The 18,254-nt window shown below is 39.1% G+C and overlaps 1 protein-coding gene across 1 annotated transcript in view; it reads left to right on the top strand.

Moving 5' to 3' along the window:
• ITGA4 (integrin subunit alpha 4) overlaps positions 1-18,254 on the top strand; it is a 1,222,769-nt gene that overhangs the window by 429,053 nt on the left and 775,462 nt on the right. The window contains exon 5 of the mRNA XM_044075262.1: positions 12,657-12,724. Coding sequence (XP_043931197.1) covers positions 12,657-12,724 — 68 coding nt within the window. The remainder of the gene's footprint in view (positions 1-12,656; positions 12,725-18,254) is intronic.

Below are 18,254 nucleotides of genomic sequence, written 5' to 3'. Positions count from 1 at the left end.
TCCCTCTTTCTAAACTTCTGTTTAGCATAATGGTGCTGGACCTGCTCACCAGTCCAAGGGATACCAGTAGCACTTGTATGGTCACATGTAAGATGGTCCCTGGTCTCTGCTTTGTACTGGGAGCCCTGGTACTGGTTCTGCAGCAGTCTCCCTTCATGGTTTACAAGGAGTCCAACTATGACCCTGGACTCCTGAATGCTCCAACTCTGTGCCCAAAAGTGTACATCTTCACCAACACCAGCCATAGTGCCTGCAGTGATCAGCTACAATTGGTTATGGTTGTATTCCCACCAGCAGGGTTTAAATGGGGCTGGATTCCTGCTCTTTGCCCTGACTGGCTGAGTTTGAATATGCTAAGCTCAGCTAACTGACAGGCAAACCTGTTTAGCACAGATAAGCACTGCTTAAAGAGGTAGATGCTAAGCACTGCTTATCAGTGTGCAAATTCGCAAATTTAAGCAATGCTTACTCTGGCTAAACATAGTTGAGCACAATTTTACATTGTTCAGCTTTCATTTTATGGACTGTCAGGATTGTGGGGGTTGATTCCTTCTTAATGACATCTTATGATATATATGTTTCTCTTCCATAGCATTTATATTCTTTTCTGGCTATACTGTATGGGACATGTGGTTATATGGGGAGAGGGGGGTTCACATCTATACTACACTGACATCTCACATTTGGACCTGCTACACTACCCTGGTCAACAAATATATATTATTCACTACCTACTTATGAAAAAAGACACTTTTAGTGCTGTTTTCACATATGAAAATGAATGGACTGCATTGAGGCTCGAACTGTGAGTGACTGCATGCTAAGCTCTAACCACTACGCTATTTCATGTTGACTATTTTGGCTGTATATTCCTATTTAGCTCCTTCGGATGTTTAAGCTATGGTATACACAGCTGCACGAAGTGCACACCCGCTCAGCTACGCTTAAACTTTAGCGGGGATGGAAAAAAAATGTAATTGTTTAATTTTTATTAGTTTAGGGATGTGCACATAGCTAACAGTCATGCCTCTCCACCTCCACCTCTGACAGCATACAATGTGGATGAAGCCTAACATGATGGGAGGGCAACGAGGACAGATTGTAAATATTACTCTTACAAATTTGGGAAGTTGATGACTAATATGGTTTGCATTAGCATGACTTACTTGGAGGATGTGGGGTCTTACACTCATATGTTTGTCATTATTTAGTGGCTTTGAGCCTCAGTTCTTTGCCAGGACATAATCTGGACATTTTGCAGATATATGTTTAGTTGGGGGTATACTGACAGTGTCCATGGACACTGTTTTTCTTTTCATAGTGCTGTATGGCACTTCCTGAGTGCAGGGAGCATGCTTACTGTCCAAGCAATGCTCAGACACACCCCCTTCACTTGTTCATCGATCTTGCCCATGCAGGTTATACAGTAGCGAGCCTTCATGAATATCAAGGTGCACTGCTGTGCTGCAGTGGCATGATCCACTCCATGCAGGAATAGCACTATTCCTGCATGGAGTTTAATGAACTCCAGGGCATATCTTTTTGGTAGAGTCATCAATTAGCTATCACTAAAGAAAAAAAATGAGACAAAGAGCAGTGCAAGATACAAGAAACACTTAGCAAATTAAAACAGGAAAATCAGACAGGTAACAAAAATAACATAGAAGTGATTACTAATCGATACAATAAGTGTCTGGAAATTTTAAATCATAAAACTAAGATTAATGTAGAAAAGTTTAAGATAATTAATTTCTCTATTAACCCAAGCTCTCTGTATAAGTTAGCTAACAGAAAAAAATACTTAATATGTCTAACCATATAAAAGAGATTTATTCACATAAGAGGAAAGGAAAAGTGATGGAAATAGAAGATATTTAAAAAGAATTTAGAAGTTATTGGAATAAAATCAATCAATGTAATGTAATAATAGACTCAGAATGGATAACCAAAGCTTTTAGAAAATGTAAAAAATAAATTATGTGATGACCAAGTGAAAATAATAGATAAACCTAGCTCAATGTCTGAAATTCAAACTCGGATTAACAAATTAAAACATAACAAGCCATCAGGTAATGATTGAATTATACCAGAATTCTACAATTTACTTCCCAAAGAAGCCTTAAACATATTACACAAAGTTTTTTTCTATAGTTAATTATATTAGGCTAAATTTAGACATAAAAGGCAGTAGCAAAAATGCAAAATTAAAATCCAGTTATTTGAGAATGACATTTTTCTGACACTGAGTGGAAGTGATAATTCCCTTTCTGTTGTTTTTAAGGCAATGGATGAGTTCCAAAAGAAAATCTGATCTCTCCTTTAAAGACAACAAAACAAAAATACTACCCATAAATGACAATATTGATAGGATAAATGATACATTTACTAAATGTGTTTTTAAGGCGAGAAAAATGAACAATTTTTGGATAATTATAACAGATAACATTAATAATATAATAAATTAGACTTATACTAACAGTATAATCCATATACAAAAGCTAATAAATAAATGGTACAAATGTTTCTTCAAAGTGTATCAAAAATCTTACATGTTCAGTCATTATCTTTACCAACATCTAAAACATGGATTAAAGAACTTAAAATATTAATTTTAAAACTTCTTTGATTCCCCAACAATCAAGAATTGTCTTAAATCATCATATAAGAGACTGGACAGCAGGAGGGTTTGGACTACCAGATCTAGAATTATATCGTTTATCTTCAGTTATAAAAACAATATCTCTTTGAATAAATAATATTTACATAGCGAGGTAGAAAGAGCTTCGAGGATGTCTTTTCATAAAATTTAAATGTAATATAAACTCTAATCTTAATAATATACTACACAATAGTTTACATTATTTGCTAAAAGATTACTTTTCAGAAAGGAGTCACCAGACAACTGACTTTTATTTTATTTCTACAATATTAAATACCTTTAGAAACTTAATTTATAGAAGTATAACATATAAGGCATGACTGGTGGTGCTGCGGTAGCGTTGTCGCCTCACAGCAAGACGTTGTGCCATTCGATTCTCAGCTAGAGCGTCTTCTGTGTGGAGACATACGTAAATGGGGTACCTTCGTTGAAGGTTGTGCATCAGGGCTGGCAAACTTGGCACGTGAAAAATCTACTGCCAATCATTAGTGGACCAGAGTTCCACTGTGGCGACCCCTAACTGGGAAAAGCCAAAAGACACAAATCATAACATGTAAGGCATGTGTTTTTCTTCTTTTCCATATAGCATACACTCAGAATAATACTTTCACCTTGAGGTTAGACATAATGATTACATTTTAAGATAAAGATCTAATGTATTGGTTTCAGTTAATGAGTAATGAATGGTCTGTTGATTATATCATAAGTAAACATGATTTATACAAAGATATGTAGTTGGATGTATAATTTGCAGACAGTATGTAGAAAGTAAAAGTAAGCTAATGCAATGAAGGGTAAGAGATCTTATCCCAAAATTAACTGGGTTTTTAATATTATTAATACAGCAAAACACATTGGGAGAGGGTCTGTTAACCAAATTATATAGAGCGGTGAGGAAAGAAACAAAAAGTTGCAATGACAACTATTGGAACTATTTTACTCACATTAATAACAGACCTCCAGATGAAGAGGATAAAAAAATCATGTTAATATCTTCCAGACAGACAACTTCTTCTCTTAGGTGGAAACACTTTACTTGGAAATTCTTAAATAGATCTTTCTTCACGCATCATAAAATTGAATTAATGTTTAAAAAAAAGCACATTCATTGGAGATGTAAACAGGAGCTTAAAGCAGATTGGTCACATGTTCTTTGATTAAGTTGCACTTATACCTTACTGAAATAACATTAATCTTTTTTACAGGCTTTATTTGGGAATAGTTTTGTTTTATCTAAGTCATTAATTATTTTTAATACCCCTGTTACTGTTTGTGTTAAAAGAATGAAATACCTTCTTTTAGGGCCTATTTTATCAATTGCAAGGAAAGTTATAACCAAGAAATCGAAGAATGAAACTACACCCTCTTTTAAAGAATTCACAAATATTGCAACCTAAGTATGTCATCTGGAAATTATTACCATTAAATCAAGGTCTACTAGACTCACCTGCCACTATAATATGTGGACAAATTTCAAGGAACTGCTTAATAAACAAAAATAGCTGTACTCATATCAATTGTAATTGTAATGTATAGGAATTTTTTCAGAATCTTCATTGTTAATAGACACTCTTATAAATAGTTGTTCTTGTTGGTGCTTGTTCATATTGTTCTTTTTTTTGCTCACAAATTTCTAAATACAGTTATTGTGATGATCAGTTTGTTTAGTTAAAATCTAATAAAAACGTTTTAAAAAAAAAGTTCAGATTATTATCTATCTGAGTATCAAGATCTCATACCACTGACTCTGCTCTTAGAGGTGCTATCAATATTGCAATTTGCAGGGGTATTTGATTTCCCAAATGGTATTATTATGCACTACTTCACATTTTTTGAGGTCATGGCTCTGACACTAATCATTAGTCTGAGTCAAACCTTTCTGTAGGATACCAACATCATTTGGGGAGTCAGTGATTGCCCCAAACTTGCAGTCATCAGCATACTTTATCAGCAAAAGGCCATCTACACTTGCTTTAACATCTAAGAAGTATATCCCAAACAGGAAGGGTCCCATCACTGAGCCCTGTGGTACTCCACTGATAACTGTTCTCTTGCTGGATGTGGTGTCCCCCACTCTGACAGCACATATCCTACATGCAAACCATCTGGCTACCCATCCGTTGACATAAAGGTTTATACCCAGTTTTATGAGTTTATTTATTATACCTGATTGGGGTATTGTGTCAAATGCCTTGACTAGGTAAATTTAGTTGGTATGTACTGTCTTACCCTCATTCATGGCTTTGTGACCTTCTCAAAGAAGTCTACCAGTCTGTGCAGGCAGAACCTGCCCTTGACGAACCCGAACTAGGTTGTGTCTAGAGTCTGGATATTCCCAATGTCATTGTTAATCAGGTCCATGATTATCCTTTGCATAGCCTTGCATATAAGGCTAGTCAGACTTACGGGTCAGTAGTTTCATGAGTCAGTTGATGCCCTCCCCCCTGCGCAGTTGCTGCCCTTTACTCTACTGGGACAAAGCCTGTCTGGAGGCTGTGGTTAAATAGAGATTTGAGAGGGTTTGTTAGGTCATGTTTCAAGCTATTTATCTGGCACCCTGCAATTCCATCAGGGCCCATTGATGTTTCATTTTTTAGCTTTAAAGAGTGCAGTGACCTATTCTTTTGTGATAACAGATAAAGGAATGATAGGGGGCAATTCATGGGTAGGGACCAGAGGTGATGAGTTGGTGAAATGTTAGCCAAATTTATCAGCCAGCAGGTTTGCTATTTCTTCTGGCTGAGTACAGGTAGTGCCATCTACAGCCATCTCAGCACATTGTTGATTGATTGCCCTTAAGATTTTGTACAGAACTAACAATTGGCTAGTGTCATTCAAAGGGGATCCAGTATCTGTCTGCCTGGGATGACATGATCAACAAACCATGATGCTTTGCCAGAGATGATCTGCACCTGTCATCCCTGGGATTCAGGTTACTGGCTAAAGCTCTTGCCATCCCTATAGTAACTTTTTTAGGCAAGGTTCAAAGGAAAAAAACACCACTGTACAGATACAAGCATGCAAAATCTGAAGGTAATGCTACTCAATGTTAGAAGTCTAAACCTCAAAATGCACCTCTCGAGGCACTCCTAAAAATGGAGAACATCGATATCTTTGCAGTAACTGAGACCTGGTTCAGGGCTCCAGAGCGCACCCGTGCAATACCAGGCTACAACAATTAACACTTTTCGACCACCAAACCAAGACCAAAACACTAAAGGTGGAGGAGTGTTGATATTCACCAAAGATATTCACACCTCCAGGCTAGTTGCCAACACAATGCATCTGAAATTCTCCAGGTGCAACTAACACTAGGTAAGACTGCAGTCCAAATTGTAGCCTGCTACAGATCCCCCACCATGCCCCAAGATTCTTACTACATCTTTCTAAACATACTAGAAAATGTTAAAGATACAACCACACATCCTAATACTGGGTGATTTCAACTACCCTGCCATTAACTGTGAAAACTACTCGGGTACCAACACCTTTTCCCAACGGTTCTTGAAATTCATAAATTCCAATGCCCTGGATCAACTAATCCATTGTCCCAGCAGGGGCTCCAATATCCTAGACCTGGTCATTACCAACATGGGAGATAGATGCTCCACACCGGTGGTCACTCACTCATTGGTCAGGTCTGACCATAATCAAATCACCCTTGACATCCACATCCCACACCCACCCCCCAGTAAGGAAACCTCCATAAAAACTTCTCCAAAGCCAACTTCATGCTACTCAAGTCTGAAGTGACAAACTTCATGACACCCATGCAGACGGGAGTGGAAAGCTCGACTGCTGAGTCCTACACTAAGGCACTGTATGAGCACATCTACTCGTTTATGAATCGTGCCATCCCAAATAGAAACAAGATGCTCTCCTCCAAAATAAGGAAGCCAATCTGGTGGTCCCCTGCCATAAACAAACTATGCAACAGAAGAAAGAAATTGTTGCAGAGAAGAGGAAAATGCCAGGATGCAAAAAAACTCCCTTGCCAGCCTCAGTAAGAAGCTGAGATCCCTCATAAAGTACTCCAAAGCTAGTTATGAAAATAAAATTGCCAAAGATTCCAAAGACAACCACAAGGCATTCTATAGTTGTGTCAAGAATCTAAATGGTAATGCTGAGATATGCTCTGAGCTACAACAGAGTGGCATTAAATGTACTGATCCCAAGGATATTGCCAATATCCTGGCAGATCGATTTAGTGCCAACTTCACCCCCCTCTCACCCCCTAAAGGGCCTATCTCAATACCAAAAAAATGCCAAATTCCGGTAATCATGGCCACACAGGTAGAAACTACACTCTCCAAAGCTAAGAATACAGCATCCATGGGACCAGATGACACCCCGGGCTGTGTACTACATGAACTAAAAAATGAACTGGCACCTCACCTAAGTGTCATGTTTAATCATAGCCTCACCTCAGGCTTCATGCCCACTGAGTGGTGCACAGCTACAGTTATCCCACTCCACAACGGGGGATCCACCTTTAATCCCGGGAACTACCGTCCCATCAGTCTGATGAGCCTGATCTGCAAGGGCATGGAACGCATTATCATGGAACTTATAAACAAAGATATTGGCAACCTTTAAACACAGGACCCTACCCAGTTTGGTTTCGTGAAGGGCCGATCTTGTCTCCTGAACCTGATTGACTTCTTTCAGTCAGTCTCCAGAGCTGTGGACGAGGGTAAGGTGGTCCACACAGCCTATGTGGACCTTGTCAAGGCCTTTGACACCATCCCTCACTATGGAATCATAGATAAACTTACTAAGCTGGGCATAAATCCTTACGTCACTCGATGGGTTGCCAACTGGCTTACAGACAGAACCCAGACTGTAAAAGTAGCTGACTCCAAATCCAGCTCCAGACAAGTGACAAGTGGAGTACCTCAGGTTTCAGTCCTGGGACCGCTCTTGTTTGGCATCTACTTCTCTGAAGTACAGGCCAACACTAAGGGACTCTGGCTAACAAAGTTCGCAGATGACTGCAAACTGGGAGCCATTATTGAATCCCCAAATGATGTGGATATTCTACAAAAGGGCCTTACAGAAACAGATGCTTGGTGCCAGAGCCATGGGCTCAAGCTTAATGCCAAGAAATGTATAGTTATCCCCTTTGGAAAAAACAAATTACCCTTGAATTACCACATAGGTGGCAGTACACTAAACACCAAAAGTGTGATGAGAGACTTAGGGACACAGGTGGACAGTGGTCTCACCTTCGGTAATCACATCGCCACAACAGTCATGAAATCCTTCTATGTGGCACACCTCATCACTAAGGGCTTTTCACCCAAAAAAAGGAGGTCATTGTCCCACTGTACACATCACTCATTAGACCCATTATAGAGTACAATGCCCCATTTGGTATGTACCTCACAAGACATTTGCAACAGCTGGAAAGGCCGCAGAAATACCTCACTAAAAGAATCACAGGCCTAAAGCAGATGCCCTGTGCTGACCATCTAAAAAAACTCCAGCTATACTCTGTGGCATATCGTCTACTCAGAGGCGATCTCTGCTTAACATACAAGGCCATGTCAAACCCTGAGCTGTTGGACATGCTCCATTTAAAGAAATCCCAATCCCTCAGAGCCACACACTCCAGGGATCTAAACCTTGTCATCACAATGAACAAAACATGCTGGAGGGACAGGTTCCTGACCCAGAGACTCCCCATACTCTGGAATAGAATGCCCATACATGTCAAGCAGAGCACCTCCTTGGCCCTCTTCAAAAGGAACCTTGACGATTGGATGGGAGATAGAAAATTCACCCTAGGGATCACGCCAGTTGTCCTGCTAGACAGGGGTCCAGGGAAGTAAACATTGTGGGAACAAATAGCCAGGGAACTGTTATGGCTAGGCTTGTATAGGCCCTAGGGCCGATAGCCTAGTACCAACCTATGAACCTATAAACCTTTGTATTTAGCTTTTGAAGACTTGACTAGTTCCCTGATTTGCCTGTTGAGACTGATGAAGGTTTTTTTTCTCTGTTGTACACCCTCCCACTTATGTCTAGACAGAAATTTCTTACTTCTTTTATATAGTCTATTTATGCCAGGAGTGCACCAGAGAGACTTGTTTTTATGGATAGACCAGGTTTAGTTTGGTGAGGTACTGCAGCTTCTATGCAGTTGTTTATGTGGTTGGACAGGGCATTCGTCTACACCTCTGCATTGGCTCTTTGCTTTGGGTCTAGTGGGAGCTTTAAAATTACCTCTGTTATCACTTAATGGAAGGTAATTTGCCTTGGAAAAATTCTTTGCAGTTTTAGGGTTTGGTGGGGGGGATCCAACCATTACCCTTACCTCAAAGGAGACTGATTTATAATCCGATCTTACATTTGTCAAAAAGTAAAAGGTGAAATTTATGATGTATGATATATATATATATATATATATATATATATATATATATATATATATGTGTGTGTGTATAGATATATATATATATATATATATATATATATATATATGTGTGTGTATAGATATATATATATATATATATATATATATATATATATATATATATATATATTTATACATATATATATATATATATATATATATATATATAGATGTATATGTAGATATACGTATATAACCACTATACTGCTCTCAAAATTGTGACCCTGGAAAGTAACTTGTAATGTTACTAAGTTTGCACGCCACATACTTGTTTTTCACTCTGTGGCTGTGCTGCATGTGTTCACTGGTGGCGTGCCTTGTCTGAATAACTGGCTGCTGTATTTTTCACTTGCTCTGAACTGCTCAGCTGCAAATGGTTTAACTATATATTTAGAGGAAGAAGGAGAGTAGTCTTCAACAAATAAGTGCTGAAATTTTGGTTGATTTAGTTACCTGCTATTTGTGAGGAAAGTTTAATCAAGACATTTCGAGAATGGATCCCCAGAACTGTCCATGTGCTTTACTTAAGCAGAAGTTAATTATATGACCTGTAAAGCTTAGCATGTTTTGGGGTAACCTAGTGACTAGCATATGGGTTGCTGTTTTCTTGGAAGTAAAATTTTAAATGTGTTGAGTGTTTTCTGTTGTATAAAGAGATTTTTGGTAGGGGTAAGCATAACACTTCTGAAGTACATTTTTCCTGGGAATTTAGGTGTGATATCCGGTGGAGAAAACCATGCTTTATAAGCGGGGTGTAGTTAGTGAAGTCTATTTTCTACTCACATGTGCTAACTGCTGCCTGCCTACATGCAGTCTGATTCTTATAACTGTTTTCGTCTTATACCATTTGTTGTGGTATTCAGTCATGTTGTATAATAAACCATATTAAATGTTATTTATACTCGATTAAGGTACATGGTGTGATCTCATGCTTAACAGCTGTGTCTTCTTCTGACTTCCGTTCCATTCCATGTGAAATGAGGATGAAGTAAATGCATGCATGTATTTTACTTAATTATGCCTGGGGTATTGCTTTTAATTTTGTAATTCTGTCTGTATGCCAGAACAGGTATGCCTGTTTGTCATTTGATTTGTTAGTATGTGAGAGTTTGTCTCAGTTTTCATAGTGTAACTACATCTCTCATGTAATGTGTTTGTTTGCTACATTGCCTCAGGATGCTGATGTATACCAGGCTGATCAAAGTGATAGCACAAAAGTGCCTGTCCATGGTTTCAAGTTTTTTACTATGGGTTTAACCATGGAGAAGAGTGGGCAGGTTTAACTGGACTGGAATGATAGCACACGGACGAAGAGTGGGTGCGATACTTAGTGTGAACTGTAGCTATCCAACAAGGTGATGCTGCTCTGCCTGCAACCCAGATACACCTAGAGGGTACCAGGGAAGATTTCAGAAATAGTCATTCTAAGGGGGAAGTTTTAACTTGATACATTTGCATCTGTATAGTGCACTACTAATCGATGCTGCACACTAAGCAGCCTAGTACAAACAATGGGCTTATATAGGATCAGCAAAACAAGCTTTACAATAGCAAGGCCTACAGACTAGTCAGGAAAACACACAATAAGCTTTCAGCCAACAGGAGTTCAGTGAGAAAACCCTGTTAATGTAAAAATGCTGGTTTTAGAGCTCAAGTGTGGGGAGACCACGTAGTCTAGATACTACTATCCTGTAAAATTAGCAGACACAATGTTCAGCAGCAGTGGAAACAGTCCAGCTTTGAAACTCTACTAAAGTTCAAGAAATGTAACAATTAATACATGATTCTTATGAAATACAGTAAAGTAATGAGAAGTGCAAAATAATACTTATTTTCATTCTTTTAGCAGTGGATGGTTTTAGTTGCAGCATATTCTCCGTAACTATCAGGCAAAGTAGCCAAATCAAGAGCAGCTCTGAGGAATTGAGCCTTGAGGTGTCCTGAAATGCTAGCGGGTTTAAGGAGTGCCCCACACTCAGTCCATGAATCATACATTTAGTATAAGGTTATGACCTACAAGATCACATTTCAGGAAAAACATCTGCCTAAAATGCCACAGAATGTCACAGCTGTTGTGCCATCCATATGCAAAGAGACCATATGGACATGTGATAGCAGATGTCTTTTACCCAGAATAAACACTGCTATACCCAGTGCAATAAAAAACACTGTCAGAAAAGGCTAAATAGGCTAAATATGCAGCAGTAATGTAAAGATCAGTGTGCTAGCCCAAGTCTACATGGTAATGCCATAGTAACTGCTTTTGTAACCTACTGCTATACCCCTCACACCAGCATATTTGTCATTGTATGACATAAGCTGCCCCTCCCCCCAACAGGCTTGGCAGTGTTTGCTGACCCACTTAGCTTACATAGTCTCTCAGAGCCTTCATGTTTTAATCTTTTTCCAAACAGAAACACACACACACACACACACACACACACACACACACACACACACACACACACACACACACACACACACACTCTACACATGTATAAGGTTACCATACATCCGTGTTTCCTCAGACACGTCCTTTTTTTTAGGCTCCTGTCTGGTCGTCCGGGCCGTTTTTGAAAATTCTGTGATTTGGCAAGGTTTTTCAAAAACCTGGACAAATTGCAGAATTTTCAAAAAACAGATGTTCCTATTTCAGTGGGATTATCCAGGGATCAGCAGTCAGATCCCAAGTCTCGCACTGCCAGTTACAGTCCCGGCAAAACAGCCTCCGCTTTTTTTTTTTTTTTTTGATTGGCCTGTATTGTATTGGCTGTATACCAGCCAATCAAAAAATTGCAAAACAGAGCTCTGTTCAATTTTGAACTGCTTGATGTTCCGCATTGAACAGAAGAGGGTCCACTGTGCACGTTTTTGATTGGTTCGTATGCTGTTTTTTTTTTTTTTTGGTCTTCACCTAGTGTTGTCCTGACCCGGCAACCCTAAGAGGACGAAAAAATGTGTGCTGGTATAATACCACCACATTTTTTTTTGTCTTCTTTTTCATATAACCAAATATGGTAACCCTACACATGTATAGCAGTTAGCACATAGGAAGTGTCAGTAGCTGGATCCTTAATGCCTTAGCATGTGTAGTGCATATGTAGATGGACCCAGTGTAGGCTACAGTGCATGTAAGTAGGTCTGACATCCAAACTCCTAAATCCTGAGTCTATCCTTTTCTCTGTTATATGAGCCATCCCTTAAAACATTTGACACATCAGATCCATAGTAATCCACATTTTTACCTAACCTCTCAGGACTGTGGGCTGTTGATTCACTGTAATGACAGGCTGCTGCAGTAACTCACCGTGTAGTCTAGACCAAGAACCAGCATGATGTTACTGCTGTGGTATCTGGTCCGTATCGTTGTTAGAGGCAACTAGCATGTCGCTGAAGTGTCGAGTTGTCAGACTCATACCTCCCTACCTGTTTCACTTATTATGTTCATATGTGAATGTATAATGAACTTTGTAATAGGGACCTTAGTTTCTTTGCTATTGTGTTTTTGTGCTATATATTCTAAAATGTTCAATTATGCCTTCTGAGTTTTAATTGTTTTTTTTTCCCCTGGGGACTCTGCAGATTATCATCGAAAATTTGGTGAACAATATGGTTCATGTCAAGCAGGAATATCTAGCTTTTTTACACAGGTATGTAATTTAATCACCATTAGTCTGCCATCTGTTTTCATTTCACTGAAGAAATGCAATTAAAAAGTTTTGTCTTTGCTTAAGTCTCTCTAATAATGCTTCCTTTTGATTTTGTGACCTATGGATTTAGGCAGATTATGTTCTGCCATTTATTTCAGGCAACTTGAGAAGATATACTTTTTTCATATAGTGTTACTGTTATATGTATCAAACTCAGGAGTAATGTGGTGTCAAAAGCTGACAGTGCCACATTGTGGTGGTCATAATCACAAAAGTACATGCAACCTTGGCAGTCAGATATTACCCCATGGTTATTTTAGTCAGTGTTATATATGAAACCATCAGTCCTGATGGATTATTGTATTATTTTAGTTTAGTGTAGCATTTACCGGGTAGAAAATCTTTTAAATTTTCAGGACTAGATTCAGAGTTAGCTCAGCAATGAGGCTGGAGTTGGGGTTGTGAAATATAGTTTCTAGGGATTTGTCATATTCATTGTAAGTTACTAACTACAGTGTCTAGTAGTAATGAATTAACTGTATCTTCCCATATTTCCCATTTTGAAATCATATAACGTATAATTTAAAATAAACAAGTAGTTTCACACCTTGAAATTACTTTACAGTAAGCAGTACGCTTAATGGGCCTCATTGAGTTATAATCTGCATAAGCAGATCCCCTATGTGATGTGGAAAAGAAAGGGGGCTTATAAAAACAAGAAGCTGTGGTCATTGTCAAGACAAATGAGCACTTTCAGTTGTAGATTTTGCAGGACAAAAAATATGCACTAATCAATTTGACATACCACTAGGACTACATTTCACAACCCCAAGTCAAAGTCTGCCTTAGAATTAGCAGATCATCCATAACACTTAATGTATACCCATTTGCAGCTATGTAGAGAAAAGGCATCTTGTGGCTTTAAAATCAAGGAGTAGAAGGCATACTAAAGTAAGTAACACTTATATGAATAGAGCTATATATTTTTAGGATTGGTTGTTCTTAGACCACTGCAGGAGAATGCAGCAAAAAAGGGAAATGGTTTGAAAAAGGTGACAATTTGTATACCAAAATGACACTATGAGCATACTTGAGGGATAATCTAGACATGGGAGGCACTGAAAATATTTAAAGACTATAAATGGAAAATAACTGTAGTTTCTGAGCAGAGTATGTGTGCCTTTACTATGTCGTTGTAAGGTATGACATGGCCTCTGCTTTACTCCTACATTATACAGATATGCTAGTAGGTAATTTGTTCAGCCAGTAGGTGTGTGTGTGTGTGTGTGTGTGTGTGTGTGTGTGTGTGTGTGTGTGTGTGTGTGTGTGTGTGTGTGTGTGTGTGTGTGTTTGTAGGCCATAATGACACAATGAACTGGCCACTCCATATTGATCACGGCAGTCTGTGCTAAGTGCTACTTTAGATTTAAATCACTGAGAACAGTTAGTACAGCTCAGAGTTAAAATACACCATGCTGGAAAGCATAATGGTGTAACTATACTTGAAAAATATTACTCATCTTCTATTCATTCAATATTAAATGATGGTACTGTATACTAGGAAGTTTCACATCTGGTAATCCTACATATGTATAGACACCCTAATCATTTTTTATATGAGCTCAGATTGTTTGCTGATAACTCTGAGCACATGATTAATGATTTATTCTTGGTTTCACAACTTGAAGTGCTTGCATTTGTGACCTGACCCACCACAGAAGAATTGTGCAGCTCCCTAATATGCTTTATAGCATTTCAGAAGAGCTGGATAATGAAACTGTTTAGTTGCCCTCCTCACAGCTGACCATCAGCTGCCAGCAGTTCCTCTCCTTGTTCACAGGGTCTACTGGGCCAACCTTAGCTTACCAGCTACCAGCGTTCATAACCAGAGAGGAGACTGAGGATTGGTGCAATGTCATGCTGTTTACTGAGGAGTACCATAACTCCCTCTCCATTACAGCAGCAACAGCCTTACCAGCTCCATGATCCCTGCCCTAAAGAAGTGCATGCATGCATGCATGCTTCTGAGCATAAGCAACCTTCAGACTGAGTGACTCACCACTTGTGCAGCATGGAGCCGGCAAGCCAGTATGCTACATATTGCAGTGAACCTTGATTACCTTCTTCTTTCAGGATGGGCAAGTTGACAGCAGCCACTCACTCCTATCTGCCCTTTGTGGCATCTCAAACACCCATGCCCTTAATGAAGCATAGGTCATCCTGGGTGCACTTAGGGCATTGATTAGGTTTTAAAACTATTTCTATATAATGCTTAAAGCCTTGTTAAGGATTGTGGAAATTTTTATTAATGTAATAATGCTGCTGCTACTTTACCTGCTGATGTTGAGTCTTTCAGCTTTTCCTGGTTAGGGGTCGCCACAGCGAAACTCCGGTCCACTAATGTTTGGCAGTAGATTTTTACGTGCCAAGTTGCCGGCTCTGATGCACAGCCTTCAATGAAGGTACGCCCATTCACGCATGTCTCCACACAGAAGATGCTCTAGCTGAGAATCAAACAGGACAACGTCTTACTGTGAGGTGACAACGCTACCGCAGTACCACCACTTTACTTGCTGATAATGATGAATAATTATGGTATTTCTTATTTTAGATTCCTGACATTGGATGTTGAATCAATCTGCACCATCACCCTACATGATATGCCAAATGAATGTAGTAATAATCTCTCTGTGAACCTATATGCAATAATTCACAGAAATAGACTTTTATTTAATAATTCATAGAAACAATATATTTTGCTTGGGATGTGCTGTTATTTGGCACTTTAATGATTCTACAGTGGCAGCCACATATGTAAATGCTGTCTAACCTATTGTGTGACTGACTGCACTCTTCAGTATAGTGTTGCTAGGCTTAAGTTCCATGAGGTGGAACACCTAATGTTCTCTCTAGCTGTCACCCATGAGGTGTGCCAGAGATACCTTTCTTCTCTTAGGATATGCGTGCCACCAAAAGTCAGTCACTGCCATTCTTCTCCACCAGGTCCTACAAGTGCCTGAGCAGCTATCTGAACTTGGGTCAGATGCAGTATTTTCAGGGCTGGTTTGTGTTATAAATGTGCTAGTACAGCTTTGCAAGCACTAACTAGAGAAAGCATTAATACATGCTGGTGCTTTAATTGAGCAGTCTGCAATTAAATAAAGTCTGTCAAAAGCTATGAGTAATCGCAATACTTATGCTCACTGTGATACCATGCAAGTTTTTTTTGCCACTATCTATGATCTCTGCACTTTATTTTTTTGGTGGTGGGGGTAGTGGGGGGGTGAAATCATAAGAAAATCTGAAGAGCAAATACATGAGGATATGTATGATATTAGAAACAGCTGTGTAGCTAAAACTCGTCATGGGGGAAATGGTGCTAAATGTTTAAATAGCAAGTACTGTAGACTTTCTCTAACAGTGTAAAAAAGGTGGTAATATTCTGTAAAAAGTAAGAATACAACTGGGTTGTAGTTCTAAATGTTCATATTTTCCGTGGATTGAATGTGAATGCCGGGGTTACCAGGAAAATGCTTGAAACATTAATACTTTAATTGTACTAATTACTTGACTATAACTTGGTCATTGGTACCTATGTATCTTAAACCTCTGAAGAATAGCATGCATGAAAGCTCATTTCTGTGCCTGTTTTATTATAACTTAATTACTAATAATTGATTTTTTTTTCTGAGATAGCTTTTTTACTTCCCTGCAAAATTTAAGTTCCATTTCCACCCTTATTCTACGTTTCTCGTCATCCACCCATCTGTAGTCGACTACCTTCTATTTCAGTCCGTGAGTTTTGTTATCTCTCCCATACAGTAGATAATATGGCTGCATCATCACCATCTGATTCTGGTGTCTATATGTCCAGCCATTTGCACCCTCTGCTTTATCGAGCAGACTGTCCAGCATCCTGTTACTCTTGGTTCTCTCTTACACAAGTTGGGCAAATTTATTCCATTTCAGGACTTGTGTCAATCCATTTTCCCTTTCTGCCTTCGAACTTAAGATGAGCTAGCATGCTTCTAGCAGATTTAATTCCTCATCTTTTCATTCGCATTGCACTGCCTTATTCTCTTCATTAGACTTTAAGCATTCGTCCTTAACATATGAAGTGGCTGATCACTCAGACTGACATAATATTTTATGCTGTTTCTTCTCCAACCATCCTGTATTGTTTAAACAGTTTGTCTCTTTTCCACTACATATAGTACTTCTTCACTACTTGTTCTGCTCAGACTGCCCTTCCTGTAGACCACAACCTTAGGTATCATCATATCCAATCTCCTTTTCTCACCAATATCTCATTTTTTTCTGTGCCCTGCCATTTCTGTCTTATCTAAAAGGATCTGCAATCATCAACAATGCTTATTATTTCTTCCAACCTTATTGCCTTTTTCTATCCTTTTCTTTCATGTTTTTTCCTTGCCTTATCCCATTCCTTATCCCAAATTTGTCCATTTCCATTCTTTAATTCTCGTTTCAGTCAGCCCCTTCTAATCTCCTCAATGTATAAGTACTACCATCTGATGTAACATTGTAATACCTAGTTAAACAAAGAGTTTTCCTCTGGGTTTAATTAATAATGCTTTTTGGTACAGAGCTCTTATCTCTGTGATGACTCTTCCTTACCTAATGTAACTTTGCACCATAGTTTTGCAGTTCTTTTCCTCACCTAATCCTTTAATGCCTTTGTTGGATGATGACTATGAAAATGGTATTGTGCATCCCAGTACTTTGCAAATGCCTGCTATCTTTCTAACCATTTCTGCTGCCTTATCAACTAACTCTCTAATAGGGCATTTGTACCTGCATGTACTGCAGGAACTGACAGGGTTCTTCGCTTGGCAGGAAATGCAGGCGGCTAGTGGCTGGGAGGTGGAGCTGGTGAAAATAGTCCAGTAGAGTGATTAGTAAGAATGTTTCTCATAATGGCAAGTTAGGCAGGAGAGATGAAAGGCCTGCCTTTACCTCTGGCTTCCTAAGCTTTATTTACCTGCATACTCCTAGTCTTTTGTCTGCCTCTGTTGCTTCCACCTGCATCCTGATTTATCTTGTCAGCTCTTGGTCCTGTTATGAGTAATCACTCCCTCAGATTCCTTATAAGCCTTCACTTTTCAGTAAATGTCCTACCAGTGTAACCATCATTTGACATACTATACCTACCAGTAAATGTCCTACCAGTGTAAACATCCTTTGACATACTGTACCTACCTTTTGACATAGTATTCAGCCTCTTCTTCCCCAGAAACCCATCAGGAAAATCAGCAACATACATACAGGTACACATACAGGTACACACACACACACACACACACACACACACACACACACACACACACACACACACACACACACACACACACACACACACACACACACACAGACACACACACACACACACACACACACACACACACACACACACACACACACACACACACACACCCCTAGAGCAGCTCAGGCACCGCTCTTACCTTCCCTCTGTGACAAACTCTGCTACCCAGTCTGTTTCTCTCCCTCTCTT

This window comes from Protopterus annectens, chromosome 6.part0, assembly GCF_019279795.1.
Source record: "Protopterus annectens isolate FY-2018-M chromosome 6.part0, PAN1.0, whole genome shotgun sequence".
Classification (NCBI taxonomy): domain Eukaryota; kingdom Metazoa; phylum Chordata; order Ceratodontiformes; family Protopteridae; genus Protopterus; species Protopterus annectens.
This window is presented reverse-complemented; position numbering and strand designations above follow the sequence as displayed.